The sequence below is a fragment of the Arvicola amphibius genome, chromosome 13, assembly GCF_903992535.2.
Source record: "Arvicola amphibius chromosome 13, mArvAmp1.2, whole genome shotgun sequence".
Classification (NCBI taxonomy): Eukaryota; Metazoa; Chordata; class Mammalia; order Rodentia; family Cricetidae; genus Arvicola; species Arvicola amphibius.
Genome location: NC_052059.1, coordinates 57,925,058 through 57,942,830, shown reverse-complemented (window position 1 = coordinate 57,942,830; position 17,773 = coordinate 57,925,058). Strand labels below are relative to the sequence as shown.

General features: G+C 44.1%; 1 protein-coding gene and 1 pseudogene across 2 annotated transcripts; both read right to left on the bottom strand.

Moving 5' to 3' along the window:
- Nucleotides 1-3,678: 3,678 nt before the first annotated feature.
- On the bottom strand, nt 3,679-6,674 carry LOC119799952 (annotated as a pseudogene).
- A 6,766-nt stretch (nt 6,675-13,440) lies between these two features.
- Nucleotides 13,441-17,177, bottom strand: LOC119799953 (granzyme C-like). 2 transcript variants are annotated; one of them, XM_038309866.1, is made up of 5 exons: nt 17,123-17,177; nt 15,936-16,086; nt 15,351-15,486; nt 14,927-15,187; nt 13,441-13,649 (listed from the first exon to the last, which is right to left on the bottom strand). In XM_038309866.1, the coding sequence occupies exons 1-5, from the start codon at nt 17,175-17,177 to the stop codon at nt 13,506-13,508; spliced, it is 747 nt and encodes a 248-aa protein (XP_038165794.1). In that variant the 3' UTR covers nt 13,441-13,505. The 2 variants fall into 2 exon arrangements, with proteins under 2 accessions (XP_038165794.1, XP_038165795.1); XM_038309867.1 differs by lacking the exon at nt 14,927-15,187.
- Nucleotides 17,178-17,773: the final 596 nt, after the last annotated feature.

The following is a 17,773-nucleotide window of genomic DNA, read 5'->3' as shown; positions in this document are numbered from 1 at the left end:
TGTGTGTTCTTAATAATCAAAATGAAATTCTTACTTGTTTTACAAATACCATTAAAAACCCATTTGGCAATGTAGATTAAAATATCACTGATACCTCTGTTTGGTTTGCTACGTCTCTAGGAGCTCATGAAAATATGATGGTGCCAGTTTGACTGTCTTCACTTGGAAGACAAAACACTGGCAACATCACACTGAAGTCATGCATGGTTACCAACAGGAAGAGCACACAAATATTCATATTGCACAGCATTAGAACAACATTCTCAAGAAACATACAATATAGTTACACACACATAAACATGCGCTTGTGCATGCAACACACACACACACACACACACACACACACAAACACAGAACCATAGTAGAGAAAGAGAGAGAATTGGTCATGGTGTGAGTCAAAGCCTGAAACAGCAATGGAATTGCTACACCAAGGCCAAATTTTCTAATATTCCCAAGCAGCAGCATCAACTGGGAACCAGGTGCTCAAATACATGAGCCTAACAGGGACATAGTCACTAAAAACCAGCAAGGGAAGGTGGCGTGGGACACAAATATGGAAAAGAGGCTCTATATTCGCTAAGTCCACAGAAAATGGTGCTTGCATAACTATGACATTAGACGGAATAATGCAGGTATAATGGTATGTATTCACCAGGACTACTGAGAAGACCGGTGTTCTTGTGTCTGTTCTGTGTCCTTCAGGGGAGTCTTATGCTCTCTGGCTTGCTGGATGCAATGGCCTCGGGGAGGAGAGAAGTTGGGTCTTGATGAGTTGAAGCATTTCCTTTCCCAGGTGTAGAACATCAGTACAGATGTTAGGGGAGCTGAATAAACTCTCTGCAAATGGTGAGGACTGGGAGACACACGCACGGACTAGAGGAATCCAAAGCAGTTTGTATTTAAGACATTTACAGCCTCAAATCCACTCTAATATGTGCTCAAGGGAGCAAAGCAGGTGGCTTTGACACCTTCACCGTGCAGTAGTGGGAGGAGCCCAGGAGTTTCTCACCAGAGGGAGTCTAAGCATGGGCTCATCTTTTGTGTGGAATAGCAGAAAGTTACTGACCACAGATTAGATATCATTGAGGTCATTTACTCAAGGAATCCTAGGCTCAATACAGCCTCCATCCCAACAGGTTTGATGCTGTTTGCTGGGTTAGTTACTACCTTTTGGTAGAAAACTATTTTATCTCCTCTCTAAAGCATAAACAATAATGGTTTTCAAAGTTATTTTGAGCCATAGAACGTTCTCCTCAATGTAAATATGACATCTAAGCTGAATACAACATGTGACCCTATGATTTTTAACATGCATCTTTCTTTGATTCTGCACTCTTCTTTGTATTTGTTATCTCCAAAAAAGCTGGGTCCTTGGTCTGTTTCCCTGGAACAATTTATTTTCCCATTCTCTGTCAGAAGCTGTGTGCCACCTATATTTCTTCATAAATAAAATCTTGTCTTTGAAAGTTACCTGATACAAATAGAGATTTTATTCCATCTCCCAGAAGAATGAGACACTCTGTCTGTTTGGGAGAAGGAGGCATTAATCAGTATCTACCACTCATGTTATCTGTTAAATGTCTGACAGGACAGGCCTTGAGCCAAGACTGCTTGGAATTTTATGATTATTTCAGTTAATTTAAGAATTCTTATTTGTTTGTTTTAGACAGAGTCTTTCTCTTATAGCCTTGGAATCAGACATCTGCCTGCCTCTGCCTCCCAAGTGCTGGATTAAGGCAAGAACATTCTTGCCTAGAAGCTTGTTTTTTTTAAGCAATGTGAGTCCAACATAAGGAGACTTCCATTTAAGAAAAAGCCACACATTCTTGCTACAGTCTCATGCCAAGAACTTCATAACAATGAGAAGCCCAGGTAGACTTAGGAATTATGGAGGCAGCAGTAACCAAGAATGTAGAAACATCATTGGAATTTCTTCAACTATTTTCATTTCTCTTTAATTCAAGGCCTCCTGATTCGTATTTAATTCTGCTTCTGATTTTTGTTTCTCTGATGTGGGAGGGTCTTCTGTTTTAATAAAGAAACTGCCTTGGCCAGCCCTCAGCTGGGCTGAGTAGACAGAACAGGAAAAAGGAAGTGAGGTAGATGGCTCAGTCAGATGCCACGCATCTCCTAAGTGAGACTGCCGTGCCTCTCCTCAAGGAGAGAGAGATGTGATGGAGCCAGCCATTCAGACATGCTGAATCTTTCCCGGTAAGACACCATTTTGTGGTGCTACACAGATTATTTATTAGATATGGGTTAGTCAAGATGTGAGTAAGAGGATGAAAATAATGGGCCAGGCAGTATTTAAAATAATACAATTTGTGTGTTGATATTTCACGTGTTAAGCTGGCCGTGCTGGAGCCAGGCAGGATGAAAAGCAGACCTGCCAGCAGCACCTCACTACATTTCTGTATGTGTGCATTTCATAGGATTTAAATCCACATACTGATTCTGTTATCTGCTAACTTTCAAATAAATAGAAAGAGGCAGTCTTATTTGGGCTATTCTCTAGTTACTACCAACTCCTGGTGGGGTAGATGGCAATTTTCTGAGTAGTTTCCCATAGAAGCTAACTGCCTAAGGCCATTTGCAAACCTCATACACTTCAGTGTTGACTGATGGAAAAGTAGAGATTTTTGTCTTTTGCCTTGGGGATGTCAAAGACTGACAGCGACCAAATGACAGCAGGGCACCATAGCCTAAAAGCTTGCAATCATTGAGATGAACAAGCTCAGAGGAGCTCATGCTGCTGAGAGACCCTGCTGCTATGGATGCTGAGCACATAGGGAGGTCGGGGGTGTGAGTGAGCTGACTGTGAAGAGCTTCCCTAGATCTGAGCATGTGGGAGGTGGGGTAAAAGGTTTTGGACACACATTGAGAGCCCTGGCCTGCATGGAGCCTCTATAATGACATTTCTGTCCTGGATATTTGAGAGCCCCCTCCCTGCCTGGTAATGATTAGGCTGACACCACAGGTCTGAGACTCTAATGAATGGGATCACATGTGGATCTGTGTGTCCTAGGTAGGGGGATAAGTGGTAGGGACATGTTCAGATTAGTGTGGACTTTAAAGCATAGACGCTGATAACTCATAAGAGCAGGCAAAAAAAAAGATGGGGGTGGAGCTTAGAGACTGGAGGAAACTTAGCCTGTTTCCAGAAGATGATACCAAAATGAATTCTAGATGTAAAACAGAACTATCTGAAATTGCTATCACTTTAAGGATGAAGCTGTGGGACAGAGATACCCTGCCTGGGAAGGACCATCTACAGTGACCTCAGCTCTGTCTCATATCTCCAGGACCAATGGTGCTTTTCCTCTCCTTTCTCTCATTGACACAGAGGAGGACAAAAGTTCATGCTGAGTCCCACGAAAAGTGACACCCATGCTCAACTATGGCCTTGTCAGAAAGATGGGCACTGTAAAGTGAGACAAGTACAAACAAGGTGTCCAATGCCTGAGACTTGGGGCGAGGATGTGTATGGTGTTGGAGTGAGCAGAGAAGAAAAGTAGGACATTGGTCTGCTAAGTACAGAGTTGGTCCCTGTGAATGAGCAGGAAGCCAGTCTTTCAATTCTGCAAAGTGACGTTTATTGACTTGCTGGTGTCCTAGGACAGTCCTGGACTCAGTGTAGGGAAGATGGTGAGTCAGGGAGGGGTCTGGTTTGCTCTGTACTTAGCTGTGTTTTATCATTAACTTTATCCAGGATAGGAAACTTGACACTCTGGTGAAGGTTCCTGGTGCTGAACCATCAGTATATGTCAAGGACACAATGCCTGCAGCTCTGTTTTTACACACGAGAGGTCCTCCAGAATCCCCCTGTGAATGGAGAAGGGTCACAGAGGACTGAGCTGTTGTTCACCCTAGTCCCAGCCTCCCTCCCATGTGAAGGTTGCTCTCCAAGGTATATGAAATATGTGCTGAGAGAAATGGAGGGGAGGCCTGAGGTCCCTGGGGTTCCCATTCTGATTGTGGATAGGCTTAAGGCTTCACCTCCCTCCTGAGCCTGGCCTCCACCCTTTCTCATTGTGATCCACTCCATATGAAGGTGTGTGGGACCCTCAACTCCAGGCCATTTTTAAGAGACATAGGGACAGGTAAGTGAGCCTGATGTGAGCATGGAGGACCAGAACATTGACAAATGTGGGCGCCTGCTTATGATAATGACACACAGAGGGATCTCTGCTTTCTAAAGCCTGGGCCTGGGTGTCAGATAGTCTGGGCAAATTTGCTTAAAGCCAGCTGCCTTCACCAAGGTTCCTTGTCAGATCTGAGGCTCGAGTTAGTTACTGTGACTGCTGTTGCCAGGGAGTAAGATAATGAACAATGGGGATAAGAGTCTCTCGATGTTTGGTCTCTAGGTTCCAGATTGCATTTCTCCTCCCATGGAGCCCAGAGAGAAGGACAATCCAATTTACCATAAAGGAAGCTCGCTTGGTCTTTGGGTCCCCCACACAGATCGCAGTGGCTTTGTTGTAACGACGAGGAAAACGGGACTCACACTCCTGATCCCTCTGGACTCTCAGCTCCACTGCATGCAATGTATCTGGGAGTTTGCCCTTCGGACCCAACATTCCCCAACCAGCCACATAGCACACATCCCCTGGCTTCACATGGAAATTACTCATGGGCAGCCTGAGGGGCCTCACAGCTCTAGTCCTCTTTGCCTTCCTCTCCAGCTGTGGGGGAAGAAGAAGGAGAGAGCACCTCAGCCAAGAGACTGATACCTGGGACCGTTTGAAAGCCAGGATGTCAGAAAAAAAGAACAGAATGAGAGGAGGAGGAGAGGGACAATTTGTGCAGCAAGCAGAGCTCAGAGAGCTGTGCTCCCAGTACTCACCTTTAAGAGCATGATGTCACTGGAGTCATCCTTAAGATTGTAGTCTGGGTGTGGGATGGCTTTAGCCACAGGGATGATCTGCTGGGTCTCCTCCCGGATGCTGATGTTGTGGGCTCCTAGAATGACTCTCATTGAGCTGCAGAGAGCAGAGTGCAGGTGAGAGATGTGGAGTGAGAGAGGACACAGTGTAGGAGCTGCAAGAGGCTGGGTGGGCAGGGTGGGGCTCTAACTGAGGGGACTGAGGAGACAGAATGGGGATAAGGGTGTGAACCACTGCTTCTTCCTTTACAAGAACACTAGACTCCTGGGAACTTGCTCTTGTTTCCAGGCAATACTCCAAAGTTTTCATTGACTCTTATGTGCACTTTCAACCTCAACCACTGCTGTAGTCTGACCAGTGTAGTTGCTTTCAACTCAACTGTGCTGCTGCCTCTGAACTCTCACCCTTTGACCTCAAAGTTTCCCTGAAGACAGACTTCCATTGTCACAGCCCTGCCCTCAGTGGGCTCTCACAACTGCATCGATGAGTACAAGATGGAAGTTAGAATTGGAAAAGCATAGCTCCTTCTCCTCACCTTCCCCTGCAGTGAGCAGCTGTCAGCACGAAGTTGTCTTTCACCAGGAAGCCTCCGCAGCGATGCCTTTACCCATCATCATTCACAAATGGAATAAATGCCATGAAGGGGCGGGAGTGGGGCTTGACCTCATGGCCCCCATTGATCTCCTCTGAACCAAAAGGCAAGAATATGGAGTGTCTGGGAGTAGGAGATGATGTAGGAGGAAAGACCTAGGGAAGGGTAATGTGGTGAGATCTACAGTTCCCCAAGACTGTTGTGGACAGAATTCCTTGCACATAGATTGATCTTTGTTGAATCTGAAGACATAGTGCCCTGTTCAGAGCAGAGCTGGGTAGGACTTGTCCTCCAGCCCCTGCTCTACAAATACAGGGAGGGACAAACTTCTTTCTTTGTGATGCTAGAGGCCAATGGGATCCTGAGTGGCTCTTGTTAGTCTTTCTCTGGTAATAGGTCTCCAGACACCTCTCCTGTCTTGGTTTGCTAATTTCGTCACCTTTTATCCCAAGGTCTTTAGAGAGGGATTTTCTAAAGTTCTCCTCTTCTGGTGCCCATCATATCCTAGGTTCTCATAAATGAATTAGCTGCATGGAAGAATGATTTCTACTTAGCTGGAGGGCTGGTGGCTCAGAGCTCAAGGAAATCAGAGCCTAGGGGATATTGTATGATTCCGCTGGTATAATGGCAGTAGCTGGGGACCTGCAGAAAGAAGTGGAGGGCCAAGCAAAACCAGACTGCAAAGGTAATGGAGTGTACAGCACAGGCATCTTGTCACCCTGGGCCTCTAGATTTAGTAGCCCGAGGGTGGAGATTAATAAATAATGTTGATATTCTTCAACTAGTGTCCTTACATCACTACTGACTGGTCAAAAAACTGCCCTGGGCTTGGACTCAGGTAAAGTTAATGGTATAAATTTAGTAACTTTGCATTCTATGCTACATCTCTTTCTTGGGATGGTCCACTCTACAGGAGACACAAAGAGCAGGGAGAAGCTAAAGCCCACCATGTCCTCTGAGGACACCGCCCTTCTTCAGACCTTGTTGAGGATCTAGCCAGTGACAGGCTTCCAGGTCTGGGTTGGTCTGGGACCTGAGGTTCAGGAAGCTCTTGGTTCAGTGCAGGAAGTTCCTGACTAGAGCTGGGCAGAGACTCCACAGGGGTATTATGGGATGGCACCTCGGATACAGGGTGTTCACTCACCTGCACCAGCTCCAAGAGGCAGAAGAAAGGTCAGGGGAATCAGGACTTGAGCCATCTTCTTGGGAGGCTGCTCGGGCTGGAGGAGGACAGAGTGGACACAGCCCTTGAAGGATAAAGGAGGTGAGCGCTCAGTGATCTCACAGGCCTTTTAAACCTGTGCCCCTCTGCTATGATTGGCTTTAGTAGCTAAGCAAGTGTCCTGATTTGGGTAAAAATGTCACTGTCACAACATTGACATCCTCTGAGCTAATCCTGGATAAAGATCAGAAAAAGAGGGTGTTAAGGTTGTGGTTGAAGAGGGCCCGAGAAGCCATAAAGTCCACTGTGCAAGCAATGAGACAAAAGTGTGGCTTTTCTTATCTCTTACATTTTTTTCCATCCTGGTAATATCTTTTTTAATTTCTTTGGTTTTTTTCTTTCTTCCTTTTTTTTAAAAAAAAATAATGCATACACACAATTTACCACAAAAAGCTATAGCACTACATATACACAGACAAAGATATACAGTACTTATTAAAAGCTGATACTGCACCATATTTGGCGAGGCAGAGTTTCAGTACGTATTCACATTAACATCTGAGACTTCTGATCATACTGAGGAACCATCTGTTGGAATAGTCTGATGAGTTAATCTTCATGCTCTCTCACTCTCCGAAATGACTAGGGTGTCACAGAGAAATCCCTAAAGCAAGTGAAACCTAGTGACCAATGATCATGTCTACTGTCTTGTATAATTAAGTACACTAACAAATCACAAAAGCATGTATTCATTACCTGTTTACTTTGTATTGGCATTCATCTCTCAAGCAGTCAGTAAGGTTAGATCAGCAATGGCTTCCCTGCTGAGGACTTCAGTGGATTTCCTACAGTGTTGCTTTGGATCTTTCATAGATAAACAAGAACCTTGATTAGTCTTGAGTGGTTGTTTAGTGGACTAGATCCAGGAGTGAGACAGACAGGGACCCAGCTCTGGAAGAGGCTGCTAAGGACTGGAGTGAGCTGAGGATCTGAGCTTAGGGCATGGGATGAGGAGAGCTGTGTGAGATCAACTCTGGGAACTGAGACAGGCTGGCTTGCCCTAAGAACAGAGGTGTGTGTTTGTTTGTGTGTCTGTCTGTGTGTGTGTGTGTGTGTGTGTGTGTGTGTGTGTTTCAGCATGGACATTCAGAACAACCTCAGAGCACCCTGGGTCCTCTTTTATCTCCACAGATTTCTCAGAGAGTTTTTAATTTCCTTTTTTTTCATATTTGGTATCCATAGACTCTTTCTCTTCCAAGCTGTTAACTGCAGTCCAGATATTAATTGGATAAATTAATCATCCAGTCCATGGGTTGAAACTCTGTGTTGTTTTTGGGCTACAATGAAGGGACAAATTTTTTGGGATACACGTTATTATACTATATTATAGATATCTATGATATATACGTATATATAAATATATATGCTATTATAAAAATTGGTAAATCCTCCCTGAAAAGATACCATGTATAAACGATACATTATCTGTGCATACAGGTATGCAATAAAATCCTAACAGAATATAATAATCTTAATGATATGGTATCCATGTTGAGAGAATCTTTTAAAACCATGGAACGGGTTCCAATTTAGTGATATCTAATAACTAAAGCAAACACAGCTAAGTGTAGTATTTATTTTACTGTGATTTCATCATAAAATTAAGGAGAACAGAGGTGGCAAACCCTTTAATACTAGCACTCACAGGCAGAGGCAGACATATGTCTGTTAGTTCAAGGTCAATCTGGTCCACATAGTGAGTTCCAGGATGTACAGGATGACTCATAGAAACCCTGTTTCTGAATAGAAAAAAATAGCAAAATAAAGCAAAGAAACAAACAAAAATAGTGAATGAGGACAACACAAACTTGTGGGTCATTTGACATTTCTTTAGAAAAGCAAATGGACTTGTTAAATACACCTGGCTTGATGAACATAGCTCCAGTCTCAGTGAATTCCTATATAAGGTAAGATATTTTGGTTCTAATTTTACTCTTACCATTTGGAAATATTGAAAAATTAAATATAAGCATGTCATCAGCCATTATCCCTCTAACTCCATTCAGGTTGCTCCATCCCCTTCAGATTCAAGGCCTCTCATACTTTAATTACCATTCTCTATTTTTTTCTCTCTCTCAACATACACATACATCTTTGGGGAAGACTAATTCTCTCTCTCTCAGCACTTTATAGTTTATTGCTCTTCATCTTGGGATGGGGCCCCTGCTGTTTCCCCAACCACTTTGGAAGGTCTACTAGTGTTGTCATTGTGCAGATCTTATTTAAGCAGTCATATTGCTGAAATTTCACAGGTGTAGTTCCCTCATCATGTCAAGGATTTTAAGTATTGATTATGCGTATGTGTCTCTGTTCTGCTTGGGGCATGTACATGTGAGTACACACGCCCTTGGAGGCCAGAGGAGCTGAGGTTATAAGTGTTATGAGACAATCAATATGGGTGCTCAGAACTGAACTAGGGTCCTCTGTAAGAGCAGGCTCTATCATTAAGATGTCTGAGCCATCTTTCCAGGCCTGCATGCTCAGTTACTGAGACCTGTGACTCACAAGTGTAGGTGCTATGAAAAGCTGGTGATGTGGATCCAGTGTGACTGTGAAGGGGGAGCTCTTGTCTCTGAGAAGGTCCTATAAGAGGCCCATGAATGTAGAGAACAAACATGATTGAAAATAATTTTAGGTTGAAGAGAGAATTGCAGATCTAGGCATTTCCAAGTAAATCTCAGAAGGGAATTTTGGTATATAAGTCCTGATGAAAATGAACTTGTGATTATAACATATAGTGATATTATTTCTGGAAATCTTGATATCTGTGTTCAGATTTTCTGTCGAATGCAATAGCAAGATCATGTCACTATTTACAAATCTTATTGAGCTGCATTGAAATGCAATTATTTGCCCTAAATGGAGCTTAAGTGACTCCACCTTCTCCTGGGGCACTTAGGTGTAAAACATGGTATTGAGAGGTTGGTTTTCCCATTAAAGATGAAATAAACAGTCAAATCCACTAAAAGGTCAATCTGTAATTGAGTTTTCATACCCAAATTCTGGCAGAAATACTGTTTACAACATTGTGAGTAACCTAATAATGTTTTGGTAATGTCCACAGAGTGGCTACCCTACCTCTAAAATGTAAATGATTTAACCATAGTTACCATGAACACTTTTCAGGAACTCCTGGCATTGAAGATGATTTAATCCCTTGTCCCTTCTGAAACTCAGTACTGGAGAGATTACCCATTTCTAATGATTTTTCATTAAACTTCTTTTTAGAATTTAGCTTGTCTTCTTTGACAATTTTATATGTGTAACCAATGTTTTTTAGTCATTTTTGCTCAAATTCATCCCCCACAATTCCAATTGAGACCTTCTTCATTTTTCATAAATTTTCTTGATGATCTCTGCAAGGACACATTATTAATCATAAGTATTGTGTGATAATTGTACTGTCTTGGCTTAATTTTACAAGTTCCACTTATTTTCTTTTGATTAACATTTTTAATTTATTTTATTTGCTCACTCATTTATTTATTTTTGAGACAGGGTGTCTGTGTGTATCCATGGCTGTTGTGGAACTTTCTCTGTAGACCAGGCTGTGCTTGATCTCAGAGACCAAGCTGCCTCTGTGCCCCAGTACTGGGATTAAGGTTTCTCCACCACTGCCAGGCTGGGTCTGTCTCTTTAAACTACCATCGCTGGGTATCAGCAGCAGCTGTACTAGTTAGGTTGATTGTGAACAAAGAAAACCACTTTGATATATTTCCAATGCCCCATACAAAAAGACTACTTATGAGTATCTTTCAATGGCGTTATTCCTTCAATGACGTTAGCTCCACCATCACTACCTGGAACCAAATTGTCAGGTTGGGCTGTTCTTTGCATTGGCACTGCCATCCATCCCCAAAGAATAATATCTAACATGAGTACTTCTGGACTCCAAAATTCTTTGGATAGAATGTTTTTCTCAGTTTGTTCTGTTCTCTTGGTTGTAGTCTGGTGAAACCCAATGAGTTTATTAATAAATATCCCTCACTTCTTAGAACATATCAGATCTGGAACTCTATTTGTACACCTCTCAATGCACTAACTAACACAAAACGGTTTTCATGATTTGTTTTGTTTTGTTATTTTAAATATAACCACATAACCACATGTCTAGCTTTTTACCACACACAGAGCCTATCTGATCGGCGGAGCTGGGTACTTTCTGTCAACTCAACATAAATTAGAAACACCGGAAGAGGAGCCCTCAATTGAGGATTGTGTCCTTTAGATTGACTATGGGCATGTTTGTGGGGGTACTTTTTGGTTGCTAATGGATGGAACTGGGACTAGTCCACTACGGGTAGTGCCAAAGCAAGCTGAACCAGCAGGCAGCTTTCCTCCGAGGTTCCTGCCTCTGCTCCTGCTTGAGACCTGCCTGCCCTGACTCCATCAGTGAAGGAGTGCAGGTGGGACATGTGAGCCAAATCAACCCTTTCCTGGTCAAGCACTTTGGGGCAGTGTTTTTATCAGAGTAACAGAACATAACTAGAACAGGTGTGACTATCTCTTTAAATGTGGTGCTTGTGTGTAAACATGTATGTCAGAGTATGTGTCCCATACCTATATGAGTACAGAGAAAGATGTCAGGGTCCTCTACTGTTTTCCATCTTAGTCCTTTGAGATGGGGTCTCTCTCTGATCCAGGAGAAGACTGTTTTTCTGGGGCTGGTCTCAGCAAGCATCAGCAGTCTTCCTGTGTCTGCACTAAGGATACAGGCGATCAGCCCCAAGCAGCATCTGTTATGTGGGTGCTGGGATCTGAACTCAGATTCTCCTTCTTGTTCATCCAGTGCTCTAACCCACTGAGCCATATCCTCACCATCCTAAAATGAAACTTTAAGTGTTTGATGTTATTGAGAAGACGTCCCTTCTCATTTCCACTGCTTTGTCCTTAAGTCAACATCCTCGACAGCTGCTATGTTAGGTAGAACAGTTTGCATGTAATGCCTTCTCCGTTACCACCTTTATAAACATTCGCAAATTCTGAAAGGTATAACAAGAGTCTTATATTTACCTGACAAAAAGTACCTGTCTGCCCCCTTTCAGTTGAGTGATCTTCTCTCTTTTTTTGAGTTGTGTTATATTCTATCATGGTATAGAAGTCATGCTGCAATTAAAAATAATAAGAGTTAAGGAACTATATATATTTTTATTGTGAAAATTGAAAAAAATACCAAGATTTGAATATTTCTACATATCAGCTGCAGATGCAGTGCAGAGTGAGAGCTGATTGTAAAACGGTGGATGGGTGGTGGTATGTGAGGCAAGACTGTGGTGTATGTGTCTTAATGATCAAAAAGGAATGCTTACTTGTTTTCCAAATACCATTAAAAACCCATTCTGCCATGTAGATTAAAATTTCATTGATAACTTCTGTTGGTTTGCTAAGTCACCAGGAGCACAGGACAATAGGGTGGTGCCAGTTTGACTGTCTTCCCTTGGATGATAAAACACTGGCAGCATCACACTGAAGTCAGGCATGTTTCACAACTCCAAGAGCACACATATGTTCATATTGCACAGATTGAACATGTTCTCATCAACAAATTTCAAGCTCAAGAGCTATAAAATATAGTTATACACACACACACACACACACACAGAGAGAGAGAGAGAGAGAGAGAGAGAGAGAGAGAGAGAGAGAGAGAGAGAAAGAGAATAATAGCAGAGAGAGAGAGAGAAGATTGGTAATGGCCTGAGTCAATTCCTGCCCCAGTGATGGACTTGCTCCATCAAAACCATATTTCCTAAGGTCCCCAAACAACATCATCAATCAGGAAGCAAGTGCTCAAATACATGAGCCTAGAGGGGACATAGTCACCAAAAATCACCCCAGAAAGGTGGCTTAGGACACAAATGAAGAACAGAAGCTCTATATTCTCTAAGTCCCCAGAAAATGGTGCTGGCAGATGTCTGACATAGTACAAGACAATGGAGGAACACCAGTGGGATTCCCCAGCACGAACAAGAAGACCTTATGTTTTTGTGTCTGATCTGTGTCCTTCAAGGCTTGGTGGACAGCAATGGCCTGGGGAAGCAGAGAAGTTGAGTCTTGTTGAATTGAAGTACTTCCTTCCTCAGATACAGAACATCAGTACAAATGTTAGGGGAGCCCAGTAAGCTCTATACAAACAGTGAGGGCTGGGAGATACTTCCATGGATTAAAGGAATCTCAAGCAGTCTGTGTTTAAGGCATTTACTGCCTCTGATTCTACTCCAATATGTGCTCAAGGGAGCAAAGCAAGGGGGCTTTGAACACCTTCACCATGCAGCTGTGGGAGGAGCCCAGGGGTTTCTCTCCAGGGGGAGTCTGAGCATGGGCTCATCTTTTGTATGAGATGCCACCAAGTTACTGATTGGAGATGAGATGTAATTGAGGTCACTTGCTCAAGGAATCCTAGGCTCAGATCAGGCTCCCTTCTTCAGTACCCATGGTGCTTTCTCTCTCCTTTCTTCCATATGATGCAGAGGAGGAAAAGAGTTTTCCCTGAGACCCAAGACAAGAGACACCCACACTCAGCTTTGAGCCAGTCAAAAGGGCAGGCACTGCACAGTGGGACAAGTTAAAAGGAGCTGCTCAGTGGCATCGCCTGAGCTTTGGGCAAGGTGTGTGTATGGAGTTAGGGTGAGCAAAGAGCAAAAGTGTGACATTGGCTGGCTAAGCACAGAGTTGGTCCCTGTGAAATGAAACCAGTCTTTTGATTCTGCAAAGAGACCTTTATTGAGATGCTGGCATCTGTCCTAAGACAATCCTGGACTCTGCCTTAGGGAAGATGATGACTCCGGGAGAGATCTGGTTTGCTCTGTAGTTAGCTACGATTCATAGTTTTCTTTATCCAGGATAGGAAACTTGACACTCTGGTGAAGACACATGGAGCTGAATCATTTTTGTCCCCAAGGGAGACAATGCCTGCAGCTGCTTTTTTACACACGAGAGGTCCTCCAGAATCCCCCTGTGAAAGGAGAAGAGTCACAGGGTGTAAGTGGAGACGATTCATTTCCTGGCTGTCCAGACCCACATAAGAACACAGAACCTATATTAATTACAACACTCTTTGGTCAATAGCTTAGGTGTATTTCTAGCTAACTCTTATATCTTAAAGTAACCCATTTCTAGTGATCTTTGTATGACCATGAGGTTGTGGCCTACTGGTGGCTACCATCTTTCGCCTGTGGCAGCTACACGGTATCTCCCTGACTCTGCCTACTTTCTCTCTATATCTCTGCCTGGATTTGGCTTTACTCTACTAAACCAACAGACAAAACTGCTTCTTGTTGCATGATTATTGAAAACACAGACTCAGAAATTTGGACTTAATCTTAAGATCCAAAGACTAAAGCAGTCAGCCACAGGCTCTTACCTCAACCTCTGTCTGAAATGGAGCTCCTACCACCTGGAATCTCATAAGGAGACTGCATCTGAGAGTTGTCTGGCCCCGTTTTATATTCTTCTCTAGGACTGGGATTAAAGATGTACATCATTGGGATAAAAGGTGCATGTTCTTGTGACTACTGGGATTAAAGGTGTGTGTTATCTGGCCTGTAAGGCTGACCAGTGAAAATGTTTCACTCTCAGAACTTCAGGCAGTCTTTGTTTATTAAAATATAATTAAAATGCCACTACAACAGGGGACTGAGCAGTTCACCATATTCCCAGCCTCCCTCTCACGTCAAGGCTTCTCTTCAAAGTACATGAATTGTATGTTCTGCTTGTGGGAGATCAGAGAGCAGGCCTGGGGTCCCTGGGTTTCTCACTCTGATTATGGACAGGGTTACTGCTTCATCTCCCTCCTGAGCCCCATCTCTACCCTGTCTTCAGGTCTGTGATCCACTCACTATAAGGGTGTATCATACCCTCAGATCCAGGCTATAGTTTAAGAGACATGGAGACAGGTGAGTGAGCCTGATGTGAGCATGGAGGACCAGACCATTGACAAATGTGGGTGCCTGCTCTGAGGAGACCCCTGCTTGAGGTAATAACACAGGCAGAGCAAAGCATTCTAAAGCCTGGGCCTGGGAGTCAGGAGGGCTGTGCAAATCCTGCTTTCAGCCAGCTTCCTTCACCAAGGCTCCTTGTCAGCTCTGAGAGCCTAGTTAGTTACTGTGACTGCTGTTCCCAGGGAGTACGATCATAACCAGTTGGCAGAGGAGTATTTTGATGTCTGGTCTATAGGTCCCAGATTGCTTTTCCCCTCCCATGGAACCCAGAGAGGAAGACAATTCAACTTACACTAGAAGCAGTACGATTGATCTTTGGGTCCCCCACACAGATCTGAATGGCTTTGTTGTAACGACGTGGAAAGCGGGACTCACACTTCTTATCCTTCTGGACTGTCAGCTCTACCTCTTGAAGTGTGTTTGAATAGTCACCTTTTGGGTCCATCATTCCCCAACCAGCCACATAGCACATGTCCCCTGGCTTCACTTGGACATTACGCCTGGGCAGGTTGAGGGGCTTCACAGCTCTAGTCCTCTTTGCCTTCCTCTCCAGCTGTGAGGGAAGAAGAAGGAGAGAGCAGCTCAGCCAGGAGCCTGGACCCTGGGACTCTTTGAAAGTCAGGATGGCAGGAAGGGAAAGAACAGAAGGAGAGGAGGAGGGAAGGGGCAATTCCTGCAGCAAGCAGAGCTCAGAGAGCTGTGGGGGCAGTTCTCACCTTTAAGAGCATGATGTCACTGGAGCCAGCCTTAGGATTGTAGTCTGGGTGTGGGATGGCTTTAGCCACAGGGATGATCTGCTGGGTCTCCTCCTGGATGCTGATGTTGTGGGCTCCTAGAGTGATGTTCATTGCACTGTAGAGAGCAGAGTGGAGATGAGAGATGTGGAGTGAGAGAGGACACAGTGCAGGAGCTGCAAGAGGCTGGGTGGGCAGGGTGGGGCTCTAACTGTGGGGACTGAGGAAAGAGAAGGGCGTCAGGGTGTGAAACACTGGTCCTTCCGTTACAAGAACACTAGACTCCTGGGAACTTGCTCTTGTTTCCAGGCAATACCCCAATGTTTGCATTAACTCTTAATGTGCACTTTCAACCTCAGCCACTGCTTTTCTCTGACCAGTGTAGTTGCTTTCACCTCAAGTGTGCTGCTGCCTCTGGGCTCTCACCCTTTGACCACAAAGTTTCCATGATGACAGGCTTCCATTCTCACAGCTCTGCCCTCCAGTGAACTCTCAGAGGAGAATCCATGAGTAGAAGCTTGAAAATCCTCCTGGAGTCTCAGAAAGCACGGCCTAGCTCCTTCTCACCTTCCCATGCAGTGAGCAGCTGTCAGCACAAAGTTGTCTTTCACCAGGAAGCCTCCACAGCCATCACGTTTGCCATCATCATTCACAAATACAATAAATGCCATGTAGGGGCGGTAGTGGGGCTTGACCTCATGGCCCCCGATGATCTCCTCTGAAAGAAAGGCTAGAATATGAGGTGTCTGGGAACAGCAGATGAGGTAGGATGGAAAATCTACGGGGGTGATGGGGTGAGATCTACAGTTCCCAAAGAATGTTGTGGACAGAATTCCTTGATCTTTGATGAGTCTGAAGCATCAGTGCCCTGTTCTGAGCAGAGCTGGGTAGGACTTGTCCTCCAGCCCCCGCTTTACAAATACACGGAGGGACAAACTTCTCTTTATGATGCTAGAAACAAAGGGAATGCTGGATTGTTCATGATAGTCTTTCTCAGGTAATGGGTCTCCGGACGCCTCTCCTGTCTGTATTTCTGCTAATTTTGTCACCTTTTACCCCAAGGTCTTTAGAGTGGGATTTTCTAAAGTTCTCCTGTTCTGGTGCCTATCATATCCTAGGTTCTCATAAATGAATTAGCTGCATGGAAGAATGATTTTTACTTAGCTAGAGGGCTGGTGGCTCAGAGCTCAAGGGAATCAGAGCCTAGGGGATATTGTAGGATTCCTCTGGCATAATGTCTGTAGCTGGGGACCTGCAGAAAGAAGTGGAAGGCCAAGCAAAACCAGACTACAAAGGAAATGGAGTATACAGCCCAGGCATCTTGTCACCCTGGGCCTCTAGATTTATTAGCCTGGAGGTGGAGATTAATAAATAATGCTAATATTCTACAACTGGTGTTTTTATCTCCGTGCTGACTGGTCATAAAATCTGCCCTGGATCTGGGTTCCGGTAGAGTACATAATAGTAAACATTTTAGTATTTTTCATTCTCTGCTACATCTCTTTCTTGAGATGGTCCACTATCCAGGTGACACAAAGAGCAGGGAGAAGCTTAGGTCTTCCATGTCCTCTGAGGACACCGCACTTCTTCAGACCTTGTGGAGGATCTAGCCAGTGACAGGCTTCCAGGTCTGGGTTGGTCTGGTTCCTGAGGTTCAGGAAGCCCTCAGTGCAGGAAGTTCCTGACTAGAGCTGGGCAGAGACTCCACAGAGGAATTATGGGAATTAATCTCTGGGACAGGGTTGTTCACTCACCTGCACCAGCTCCAAGTGGCAGAAGAAAGGTCAGGAGAATCAGGACTGCTGCCATCTCCTTAGGAGGCTGCTCAGGCTGGAGGAGGGCAGAGTGGACACAGCCCTTGAAGGATGAAGGAGGTGAGCGCTCAGTGACCTCACAGGCCTTTTAAACCTGTGCATCTCTGCTCTGGTTGGCTTTAGAATCTAAGGAAGTTTCCTTGTTTGGGTAAAAATGACATGGTCACCACATTGACATCCTCTGAGCTAATCCTGGATAAAGACCAGGAAAAGAGGGTGGTAAGGTTGTGGTTGAAGAGGGCCTGAAACCCCAGGAAGTCCACTGTGTCTGCACTGATACAAAAGTGTGGCTTTTCTTATCTCTTACATTTTTTTTCATTCTGGTAAGATCTTTTTTATATTTCTTTGCTGTTTTTCTTTTTCCCTTTTTTTCTTAAAAAATAATGCTGAAACCAAATTTACCACAAAACAGCTATAGCACTACTTAAACACAGACACAGTCATACAGTACTTATTAAAAGCTGATTCTGCACCATATTTGGCAAGGCAGAGTTTCAGTACCTCTTCTCATTAACATCTGAGACTTCTGATCATACTGAGGAACCATCTGTTGGAATAGTCTGATGAACTAATCTTTATGAACTCTGACTT